The sequence below is a fragment of the Cheilinus undulatus genome, linkage group 7 (assembly GCF_018320785.1).
Source record: "Cheilinus undulatus linkage group 7, ASM1832078v1, whole genome shotgun sequence".
Classification (NCBI taxonomy): Eukaryota; Metazoa; Chordata; class Actinopteri; order Labriformes; family Labridae; genus Cheilinus; species Cheilinus undulatus.
In genome coordinates, this window is record NC_054871.1 from 45,418,394 (window position 1) to 45,431,093 (window position 12,700).

A 12,700-nucleotide genomic window follows, 5' to 3' on the forward strand; every position below is an offset into this window, starting at 1 on the left:
CTTAACCAGTGCTCCTTGATACCCTGTAAATTGATATTTAGCACCATGCTTTTAACATTTTTATAGAAAATAGTGATCTGACACAAACAAATCTGCATTTCTGTGTTAGAGCAAAACTCCAATATCTGGTGAGACACATCACTGTGCACGTTTCAGTTGCATTAATAAACAGAGTATGTTGATAATTAGCCACAAAAATTAAACTGGACAAACCATCTGAAAAGCTACAAAAGCAGTCACTGATAAAGGAAGAGAGGCAGGTAGAGTTAGCATGCTACAGCCAGAGTTTCTAAGTTTTCAGACTTGAAAGTGTATCAATAAAAAAATCCAGCTTAGCATTAGTCCATTCAGGACACAGTTGTCATACGCCCAGCCTTGATCAACCAGCTGATCTCAGTTATCGCCTCCCAGCTCCCAAAGCCAATCACAGCTCTTTCTCTCAGCACATATATAAATATATATATAAGTATATAAATATGACTTAATTCTCACTAATCCCTGCTTGCATTAATGCTGATGCACCACACTGCTGCTGGCGAAACTTAACCTCCTCCACCCCAGGCTCCTCATTTATAACATAAAGCTTGTTACATCCTCATATTCAGATTCAAGTTACTGTGTATTAATTGCTTTTGATAATAATTTATATGAAAGATTATATGAAACTGCTCATTTTAAAATGAACATGATAAAAACAACAAATGCAAGTTCACGAGAATGAGAGCTTTATAGAGGATATATCCATCTTCTTTTATGAATCAATGATCTTGGATTTTGCACTAAATTTCCACCACAAATTGTCTCGTAAATATTCAGCAAAATGCAGGAAATTAAGTGTTGGATTCTCCAGGGGGAGGACCCCCAGACCCCTCTCTTATTATATGTTAATCATTGGGATTAAATAAACCTTACACTGTTGGGAAACACTAGTCCAAGTCTTTAAACCTCAGGGTTATGAGGTTGCCTACACAAAAATGTGAACAGCCACTCTTATTTTGAAAGGTCATTCAACATAAAAGCGTTCTTTTTAAAAATTAGAATCAGCTCAGGACATCAGCTATAAATTTTGCGATTAATTTTTGTTTTCCGTTCTATTTTTTGAGAAAATTACGGCTTTAAATGTGTCAGAAATAATCAAAGTTGCACATAAATTACCAAAAAATCTCACATGCCTTTCGTTTTTTCTGTGAAAAAAATTATTCAACTTAATTTTTCTCTGTTCAGGTCAAAAAAGGTCTCAAAAGTGTTAAATTTGATGTTAAAAAAGTGTGCAACCCTTGGGTCTGAAAACATGCATTTTTCAGCCTAAAAATGTGGGGTTTTGACTAAAGCTGTCTGGATGTGCGATAACTGCTGGTGGAACATTTTCAAAGCGAACTGGAAAAAGAGCTACAACCTTCTGTTTGAAGACAAGTGATCAGGAGGTTACAAAAACATCAAAGTCAAGAGGCTCTGAAAGGATCAAGATGTAATTTTGCACTGAGATGTATGCAAATATGCGATATTTTAGCCTCTGCTTTCTTTCCCTCTCCAGGTTGTTGTTCTGGGCGGAGAAGCTGAGCCTCCATTGTCAGGCAAACAGGGGTCGTTGCCATGCATGAGGGGCTTTACTCAGAAGGAATACATCATCGAAATGGACCAGGAGCTGGCAAAGGGACAGGCTGTCTTCAACGGTCAGTACGCACACACTTTAACACACATGCACACACACGCGAAGACTGGAGGCTGGGACAGCTCCAGCAATAATCCCCTGCTGCTGGGTGGGGGTTGTTTAAGAGTCCTGCTGATATTTGAACCATAATAAGACTTCAAGAGGACTGACCTTTGCAAAGACTGAGAGTGGAAGAAGTATGCCTTCCTGTCTGTGTTATCCTCATTATTGTGGTGCCATTTTCATTATGAAAAATACGTGTGATGTGCTAATGGAGTATATTGTGATTTTTGTAAAAGCATTGATGATTACTTTTGTCCTCATGTTTTGGATGGCTTGGAAGTTGGATGGTTTCAGTAAAAGTCAGTATTCCACCTGGAGTACAGTATTATTGGTGAATCTCCCACTCCAAGCCCAGAAAAGATTTCATATTTAAATATTCTTTTTGCTTTGTTGTCATAGCTGTGTTGGGAAAAAGTAAGAGACATACAAACTCTCATTGTTAACCTTATCCATGGAGGCTTTTAGCTAATGAGCTAAGCCTTGCACCAACTTGTTCTTCAGCCTTCTCTTGTTTACTGTAAGCAGGACCCGGTTGTTCTAGTGTGAGGAAAAGTAAAATATCACTTTTGCTATGCCCCTTAAAAGTGAACAGAGCTATTGTTGCTCTCATTTTATAGTCAAACAAAGGAAACTGCTAAGCTGTAAGATGATTATCTTGACAGCCAGCCATCCCAGAATGGATGTGGATTTTAGATATGAGATCAGAGATACAGATATTAATGTAAAAGCATGATTTGCCTTTAGAAATACAATGTATTAAAATAGTACCATACAAAGAAATGCTCTGTCATCTCTTTGCTTATGACTCCATTTAGCAGTTCAGCCATGTTAGTTGTACATCCTGATTTAGAATTTAGGCTTCCTGGGTTATTTTGAAAGAATTCAAGAGGAAATCTGAGATGTTTTAACACTAACTCAACTCTGTGCTCCACACTGTGCTCTCCAGAACTTATTATGACCTCTGTAGTCGACGCCCGTGTTTCCACTGTAGAGCTAGGATCAGTCTCAGGTGTGAACCAGATGCGCCGCTCCACTCTGCGCCCGCTCAAAATACGTACAGTGTCTATTTTTTGATAGAGGCGTTTCCAGCAACCTGGACTGGAAGTCAGACACAGGAACACATCAGAGCATCTGGTCAGTTTGAATGTGAAACACCATGGACAGACTGACAGTGTTTTACAAAGTCTATATCAGAGTCTAAATCAATCATGGTCAATACAATTTAACCTTTTGACAAAGAACACAAAAAAAAACTCTTTAATGTCAATACGAAAACAAAGTCATGGCAATTACATAAAAATATGTAATGCAAAATAAGTGATTATATAAATACTCACCCCAATTAGTGAAATTGGGATCACCTGAGTGCAGTGAATGTGACTTAAGTGATTGTAGTATGAAGACATCTCTGTCCGGAAGGTCCAGTCACAGATTAATCAGTATTCCTGGCTACCATTACACCATGAAGACACAAGAACACTCCAAGCAACTCAGAGAAAAGGTTGTTGAAAAGTGTAAGTCAGGGGATAGAGTAGGAAGACAAGTGAGAGAGGACACCAAGACACCTATGACTGCTCTGAAGGAGCTACAAGCTTCAGCAGCTGAGATGGGAGAGACTCTGTTTAACAACTGCTGTCTGTGTTCTTCGCCAGTCAAAGCTTTATGAGAGAGTGGCAAAGAGAAAACCTCTGTTGAAGAAAAGTCCTTATATCTGGACTAGAGTTCACCAAAGGTACGTAGGAGACTCCATGGTGAAGTGGAAGAAAGTTCTTTGGTCTGATGAGACCGAAATGACTCTTTGTTTGGCAGATATCTAACACTGCACATCACCAGAAATGCACAATCCCCACTGTGAACCATGGTGGTGGCAGCATCATGCTGTGGGGATGCTTCTCAGCAGCTGGCCCTTGAAGGCTTGTAAAGGTAGAGGGTAAAATGAATGCATAAAAATACAGGAAAATCGTGGAGGACAATCTTATTCAGTCTGCAAGAGAACTACGGCTTGGGCTGTTCACGCCTGGCCCCGGAGCAACCTGACAGAGCTTGAGCAGTTTAGCAAAGAAGGATAGAGTAGAGTTGCAGTGTTCAGCCTGATAGAGAGCTAGCCACACAGACTCAGTGCTGTGATTGCAGCCAAAGGTGCATTTACTAAATGCTGACTTGAAGCGGATGAATATTTATTTTTTTTACCTTACATATTTTTATTTAATGGACATTACTTATTGAAATCTGTTTTAACTTTGACATTAAAGAGGATTACAAAAACATTCTGGTAAAAAATAACAAATTACATTGCCCAGGATGAAAAGATAATATAGGCACTGTATATCCCATCACTATGTTAACATTACAATGTTACACTGAATTATGCTGCCATGTCTGATTACTTCAAATTCCCAAGAGCCCAACCCCAGCCTGAGCTTGAGGGGAGGGACAAGGATCTTTACTGATACTGTCTCCGTTCTGGGCTGCAGCCAGGCCAATCACAGGCTTGGGCAGAGACTCCAGTAGCCACCAGTGAAAATAAAACACAATAAAATTCTGCTTTCTTCAAAAATCGAATTGTTTGTCAAAGCTGTCACCTTTGTTTGATTTAAAATGTTATCAGAGTCTATAGAAACCCTGAACAACCACACAGCTGCTGTGTGTTCCAGTCATATCAAGTCAGCAAACTCCCACAGTTCTGTCAGTCACAAAGAAATTTCTCTCCAGAGTTTAGAGAAGCTGGTCTTTGCACTCTTTAGCTGCTAGTCATACAAACCCACTGAGTAAATACGAGTCAGCGGGTCTGTGCTTTTAGATAGAGAACAGAAGTGCAGCCATAAACTTTCAGTCTTCAGTTCGAAGTAAGAGTGCAGAACTTTAAAGCCACATAGGTCAGGTCCTGGTCTAGAGAAATACTCAGACAGGGGTCAGGAGGCCTGCTGCTGTTTACCCGATGAGCCAGGATCAATCGGCATGATATTCCTCCGCACTGTGTCAGAGGGGTTGAAGTGATCAGTATCATTGACCGGGCCTGGGGGTATTAGCAGCAGGCTGATCGATAGGCAGTGTACATTTGTAGATAAAGTGTAGATGGACTGTGTGAGCTCTGCTGACTGTTATTAGATGTCTAATAGGGGCCGGTATTCATTAAAATGTAGGCAAAGATTAATTTGTGTATTTTAAACCAGTACTTTTTAAATATATGGTGCCATTATTAGTATTTTTCAATAGTTTTACGGCCTTAAAAGACCTTTCTATGCTGACTTAATGATTAAAAAACATAAACATGGTTTAAAATGTGTCTTTTCAGCCTTTGACGGAGTGTAAATGTGTCTGTACTGGCAGAAATGTTTGTTGATAGTCAATATTTCTGCACAAAAAGCATTGCCAGTGGCTGTATGTGCCTTTTTTGCTCTGTACAAGAAATGCCTTGACCCTTTGATGCCTTTAAATTAGCATGCCACGGTTCAGAGCGCTCTGCTCTTAGTATCAGTGAATGGGTTTTGTAGGCACTGTATTTGAGTGTGATACAACCAAGCACAGGCCGTTTAGCTCCAGTCTGCTCTGATAAGGGCTTTGTCAGGGCTTTTTGACTGGAAGGGTGCCAAGTTGAACCCCTGGACTGTGGATGTCTCTCTACATCTAGGTGTTACACGGTTTAAGAGAAGCCTGTGGGTGTACAGGGACGTGTGGAACTGTATGAATATAAAGCAGAGCTTTGCTGCCTGTTTTCCTCCGGAGATAGAGCGGAATGAAATCGGCATTTATTGTTGCGTTTTTGCGATTTTATTCTGAGGGAATATATGAAACAGAGCTGTCCGGCTAAACGGGCTTTGTACGACCGCATCGAAGCACCACGATAACTCCGAGTGTGTGTGTGCGATCACATGTTTGTGTGCTTCAGTAGACTTGTATGGGCTCTGTGAAGTGGAAGAAGGCAACGGTGACTGAAGCTGACAGAGCGGCGAGAGGAACAAGAAAGGAGAGTGTTTGAGGGTGTTTGTCTGTGCTGATGCTTGTGTTGTGTTTGTGTTTGGAAGTGTGTGTAGGTAAAGGAACAAATTACAAAGCCTTGTTGTTTACATAGCGGGAAAACAAGAAATATTATTTGTTGTAACATATGCAGCTGACTGCAGGAAAGATGAAGGAAGAAGAGTTTTAATGGCTATTCTCTCTCTCTCCCTCTTTGGTTTACCATCATGACTTCCAAACTTATGCAAATTAAACCATCTTACTTTACCTGAATAATGTCTGAATCTCATACTATCCAGGAAAAATGAATATTGTGCTGAGCACTGTTTGGGCCGTTTGCTCCAGCACCGGCGTTACTAAAGCCGGAGCTCTCGGAGCCAAAGAAAGGATGGGAGTGGTCTCTGAATGGTAAAGATGGATAGAGGCGGTAACATTCTACCTTTTATATGAAGTTTCTGATGTAGAAATCTACTGATGGTAGGATTAGGATAGGATAAAGCAGGTATTTATATAAACTGGAAGCCTCTTATCCTTAGCTGAAGACAGTAGAAAAATCCCCAAACACAATCCAGTTTTGATGCAAAATAGTGGAATTTTTTAATTTTTGTCTTTAGTTGCTATATTGTCCTAGTTATCACACATGGTTGTAGAAATTTCCATGGTAAACCAAGACTTACCTCAAGGCACACTAGCAGAGAGTTAATTTTAACAGATTTTTAAAATTTCAGTCTCTGTCTTAGTCTTTAGATTAAATACCTTTAAGTTTTAGTCACATTTTAGTCATTTCTACCCTTTGTAGTTTTAGTTGATGAAAACTCAAAAACATTTGAGGCTAGTTTTATCCCATAAAATGTCCTCACATTTTAGTCCTAATTTGTAGTCCAAACATTTATTCTCTTGACTTAATCCGTTACCAAATCCTGGTAGTGTGTTCTCTGCATCCTTAAAAACCTGGAGTCCCTGCTTTCTACAGTTTAGAGGCAGAATAGCTACAGCTACGTTGCATTTTGACAGATTTGATAGATTTTGAATGTCCAACAAAAACAAAATAACATTTCAGTCTAGTTTCAGTCATCTTGATGAAAATTAAACTTACCTTTAGGCCGGCCACACACTAGACCATTTTTTAAATCTGGAATGATTTTTAAACTGTGGGAGACCACAGACTTCAGGACAACTTCCAAAGGTTTTTCATCTTTAATCCTCTGGATGCACACACTAGACGACTCAGCCAGACTGTCAAATCACTAGAGACCACACACCTGCCGACCTGCCTACGACCTCGCGTAATCACGTGACTTCAAAAAAACACAAAACACGGATGTCTGTCCATACCGTCTTGCCGTCTCTCCACAACAGGCTGTGTGTTACAGGTGCAGCAACATTTATAACACAAGGGAAAGACTTGAGATGAAATCATGGCTGAAATTAAGTTGAAGTTGTGTTCAATGTTGTGAGCGGTGAAAGTACGTATGATCTGGCTGTGCTGCTACCCGGTCTACTCGCTCTTATTGGTTGTTCTGGGTACTCCGTCAGCGGTACTACAACCTAGAATCGGTGGAATCGATTCAGGATTTTGGATGCTACGACGCGATTTGGAGCAGTAAAACAATCATGTTGACACCACACACATGCAGACCACTCAGACAAACAATCGTTTGTGACGAGGCTCCTCTCGGGATACGCCCCCACGATCGTCAGGGGAGGCAAATCTTGCCCCAAATTGGGCTTAAAATCCTGTAGTATGTGGCCGGCCGACAGTCAGTTGTAGCCATCAAAGATCTACTTTTGGCTAGTCTTAGTCTAGTCTTTCTCGTGGAAAAAAGGATGTCGATGAACAATTTTAGTCATGAAATTAACACGGCACTAGTTTGCCTTGCCGCACCTTTTGAGAACCACTGGTCTAGGGACTACATGCACAAAACCATTACCCCTGAACCGTCACAGTTTGGGACAAATACAAAAACCGTCACACCCCTAGTATTTACGTAGCTAGCAAAATATCAGAAAAGGTGTTTTTATTAAAGTCGGTTGTCTTTCACTTCAAATACAACTGGATTACTCTAACAGTGTTGGTGTTTTTGTAGTAGAACATGAAAGACTCTGAGCTGTTAGAGATCATTCTAGATCAGTCCTGGGTGACTCTGCTGGGCTACAATCTGATGGCTTTGGGTGCTGTTAATTATTTAATTAGAGCAGAGGAAGGCTGAATTATTAATGAGAGGATGGAGGGGGCGGGGGGACATAATTATAAACAGTCAGATAGATGGAGTGTCAGGGGGATGGGATGTGAGGGAAATTAGGTTAGAGGTGGAGATCAGCAGACGGGTCAGGCTGATAGAGAGGAGACAGGACGCGGAAGTGAAGGTTATATGTGAAACCTTCTATTTCTGACATTTGTTTTGGAGTGTTTTTTAAAAAATCCATCTCGGTAAACATCAGTTTTATAACTGTTGAAATGGAAAGTTTTCATAATCCTTCTAAAAAGAGAACAGAGAAGGGCCAAATCCCAAATATGAGGATCAGGACCACACTTAGCATGATTACAGAGAAAATCAATTTATAAGGGCTGCGTGGTTCCTCAGTCAAATTTGTGACCAAATCAAACAGAAACAAAAAAAAAAAGATTTGTACCAGTGTTTTGAGTTTGAATTGGAAATGTCATGCTCTCAGAGAACATTTTGGTGTTGTTAACTGTGGTTTCTTTATACTTGTATTTAAAAGTGCAGTGAGCACTGCTGTTTCAGCTTTGAGTCAAGCCCGATGACTAAAAAGTGGCATTAAGACCTCTTATGTACAAAACTAACCACCGGAATCAAAGAAAATATTAAACACTTACAGGAAGAGTTGGACTGAGTCAGATTTCTGTTTCTGCTGAAAGAAAACAAAAATAAAAAGGGGAATTGGAAAGTTGATTCAGCTGGCGTCAGACCTGCGTCTGTCAGTCGACACCATCTGTTTATGTCTGTATGTTTTTATATTCAGTTATCAGTCTGTGAGGGATAGGTAGGTATGACAGCTTTGATTCCTCTGCTTGTTCTTCATGTTGCTGGTGTTTTTATGTCTCAATGTGTTTATCAGTGAGCTGTGTTTTTCTGTGTGTAGATCTGAGCTGCAGTCTTCATGTGTGTACAGTATCTGTGTGTGTGTGAGTCAGGCAGAGGTCAGCGGCTGTCCTGTACTTCCTTTGCAGCACAGCAGGGCTGACTGCGCCGACCTTCCCTCTTTCCCATCCACCCTTCCTATTAAGGCTGCGTGTTAGTCAGCACTGTGGCCTCACATAGCCGGCTGCTGGTCAGCTCGGCAGTACACAGGCGTGGAAACCTCCCGTCCCACAAACCAGCAGACACTGACCACATTCATCTCCTTATATCCTCCCGCTTAATCCCCCCTCTCTTTCGTGCTTCGCTCCCTTTCTTTTCCCATTTCTTTCCCTTTTCTTGTCATGCAGGGGATTGCCCTACTTTATTCTTGCCTCATACATCACTGTCTCCCCTCACAGCCGGAATCGGGAAGAGGCGGATGAGATATAGAATGAGAGCCCTCTCTCTGTCTCTCTTTCCTCTCTCTGTCTGAACCAGTCCAGCTCTTCTTTTTCCCCCTCAATTGATTCCCTCTCATGCCCTTTTTTGTCTCATAGGGGCTTGTTAACATCCTTGCAATGGGATACTCATTGCTCTTATGTGTTTTAGATTCTGAGTGCAGTGTGGTGTTTGTTACTTAAAATTTGTAGGGGAAAATACTCAATTTGTACCACATGAAATAAATATTAACTGCCTTTTAGGGATGGATGGATGTCCAACACAATATTTACTACACCAGCATCACTTGTAGATTAAATATCCTGATTTTTGGCAGATTTTAAGTTTTCTTGGTGACAGAAAAATCTTGGGAATTAATTTTGACTAAAGCCCTGTGCAAAACTCTTTTCTTAATCCAGCTCCCGCAATGCGTGCCATCCACTCCCTCCCGCACCCACAGCAGGTGTCTCCAATCCCGCCCACATCCCACACAGATTTTGACAATCCATGTTATATATTTAGAATAACAGACAGAGCGTTTGATTAGAGGCCATATTCATATGCTCTCTTAAGCACCACCCTGATTAAGTTTCCTCTCTGAATGAAGGAAACCCAGAGAAAACAAGCACATCCTTGCCAGATGTAACGGTGCCACACATGGATAAAAAAAGCAGCTGGGAGCCTCAGACTGATTTAACCCCTCTTTATGGCTTAGCAATAGCAATGTCTAAGTAATATTTACCAACCTTACTTACACGCAATTTATTTTAAAGTCATACAGAGGTGGAATTGTTTCCTGATGTCTAGAAAGTTGTGTGTCATAAAAACTGCAGCGCAGTTCCATCAGCTCTCACAGACAGTAGGCTAATCTTTACTATATTATACCATGCTATTGCTGTCGTTTTTGTTGTGGTTGTTTTTCACCCAAAAAACTGCGTAATGACTCAGCATCTCTGCGCGGCAGTGCGTATGGACAGTCAAGAGGCCTACAACTCAATACAGGGAGCATTAAAGCTGTGCCTTTTGACTTATGTACAGAGTTTAAGAGCATGCCCTTTTTGTGGAGCTTTAACAAAGTATCACTCGTCCCACCTGCCGTACAATGCTGGCTACTTGGACATAGATGCATATTCAAACAAGTTTACACAGCACTGGCGATTACAGCTTACAAGCAGTGATTTCTCAGTGAATGATTGTAACAGAAATATGTGACACATCTCCTTTATTATCCGTTTAATATGAGTGTGTATAGATGCTCATTTTAAAGTCATACAGAGGTGAAATTGTCTCCTGTTCTCTGGAAAGTTTGTGCACCATAAAAACTGCAGCCTACTTACATCAGACAGTAGGCTAATCTTTACTATATCTATGCCATGCTATTGCCATCCTCATCATTAGATGCTTTACTGCAGTAAGGCCAATTTGCATTGAAAGGATTGTTTTTTTCCCCAAATAACTGCATTATGGCTCAACATCTCTATGCGTCTTTCATCAAATAAATGCATCCTGAGTGATGACTTGGCACAATGTTTTGGGATTTTATAGAAAATATGTATTTATGATTTTTTTCATGGCACCAATCTCAAACCAGTACGCCCAAAAAGTCTTTTGAGAGCTATTAAGGATAATTGTAGCAATGGTGTGGCGTGCAACTCAAGACAGACATACAGATAGACTCAAATGCTGCCAATTATATTAGCAAGAAATCTTTCTGACTCTCTGTTTTCTGTCAGATTTGAAGTTTTCCTGGTGACAGTAAAACCTTCATGGGATTTAATTTGATTTAACGACTAGCTATATCAGGATATCAGCTGTTGGCTCTGGCAGTCAATAAAAGATTTGATTTATTGGTGCTCTACCAGCATAGGCTGTAAAACCCATGTCATAAGGCATCCAGTCTCACTGATTTGTTACCATGATGCTTTGTATAACATTACAAGGATATCATCTGAGGAAAAAGGAGAACAAAACAAAACTATTAATGTTTTATTATTGGACTAATCTCTGTTGGCTCAAGTTAAAAGCTGTCATATCGATCAACCCCTCTGTCTCCTCCACAGCTTGATTGCGAGATTGTTTTATTTGTATTTTCCTGGTGCCAGGAGAATTATAGCACCCCTGTTAGTAATGAAAACAACACCTCTCAGCAAGTTAAAAAAAAAAAGTCTGTTTGGAAGTATGAGGGAGATTTTTTCTTTCAGTCATTGAGCTGGAAGAAAATACAGAGCTATAAGTTAGTGAAGCGAGGGAGCCAGCTTCTTATGATTCTGGGATGCTGCAACTCTGAGAAAAAGAGACTCTGGGCCAGGATGATGATGGTGTGGTTTGGTTTAGTGTGGAGCAGAAAGGCAGGGTAGCGGAAGAGATTAGCTACGGCCCTGCTGCAGAATCTCTGTGAAGAAATGATTAAATTTAAGTGACTGCATATGAAAACTTTTCTGGAAAGCCACCACCAGGTCCAAGTCTGGATCAGTCCTCCTCTCTGCTGCTACCAATCTCATACTTGCTGTTACACGGTTAAGACTGGGGCCTATTGGTGAGTGGAGGGCTTCTTTAGCACCAGTGAGGAAGCTGTTGTGGATATATTATGTTTTTTGCATATAAGTATATTACACTTACATAATGGCTGACTGGCCCCAGCCTTGAGAGAGGATGGTGGAAAGTTCCTGATAAGACAATGTAGACCAGAAAGAGTGATCTGTGTGATAAACGGGAAAAGGGGGGCTTGAAACAATGTTTTGACTCAGATATTGTTCAGTTCCAGTAAGTGTTTTATTAGATACCAAAGAAATATTTTGATAGTGACCAAGAAGTACATGGGTGTAGAACATTAACAATGAGAAATGTTTTGATAGTTATCTAGTAGGGGTGTGACGAGACGAGATTTATACCTTTTTTTATTTTGGAAAAAATATATGAGTGGAAAATATGTCCTTTATATGGCTAAAAGTCATAATTGTGAAGCATTCAGGTCTATTCAGAAATGTTTAAACGAATTATCTTGTACTGAATAGGCTATCAATGCTTACATACAGTTTATCTTGTCTAACTCTGAGTCAAACTGTACATTTTGATGCTCTTCAAATCAAACCTTTCATTTTAATAGTCTACCACATCCTTATTTCACCACATGATGCACTCATTACTACAATAATAATAATAATAATAAAAGCATTAAGATTACTTTGAAAGTAATTTAAAACTATTTACAAAAGACTGAAATATAAAGAGCTGCATCAGCAATATCTCATGAAGAAATCTCATGACGTTTTGATCTTGCGAGATTTTGTTTCAGAGAAGTTTAACTAAACTAAACTAAACTCCTTGTTCTTTAGCTTTGTGCTTGTCGAGGTTGGGATTACTGATCTGACGGTGAACAAAGTTTTTTCTCCTTTTCCTTTTTGTGGTTTGTCTCGAGGAGGGAAAAATTATGCTGGTATTTCCAAGACAGAAAGCTCAGCCATAGTTTAAATGAACATTTGCATGTGTTGGTTTGTGTGTCTTTGCA

General features: G+C 40.2%; 1 protein-coding gene across 2 annotated transcripts in view; it reads left to right on the plus strand.

Annotated features, from left to right (window-relative positions):
• The window catches only part of LOC121512126 (cadherin-2-like), a 128,484-nt gene that overhangs the window by 10,875 nt on the left and 104,909 nt on the right, over positions 1–12,700 (plus strand). For both annotated transcript variants that reach the window (XM_041791207.1, XM_041791205.1), the window contains exon 2: positions 1,535–1,673. In XM_041791207.1, coding sequence (XP_041647141.1) covers positions 1,535–1,673 — 139 coding nt within the window. The remainder of the gene's footprint in view (positions 1–1,534; positions 1,674–12,700) is intronic.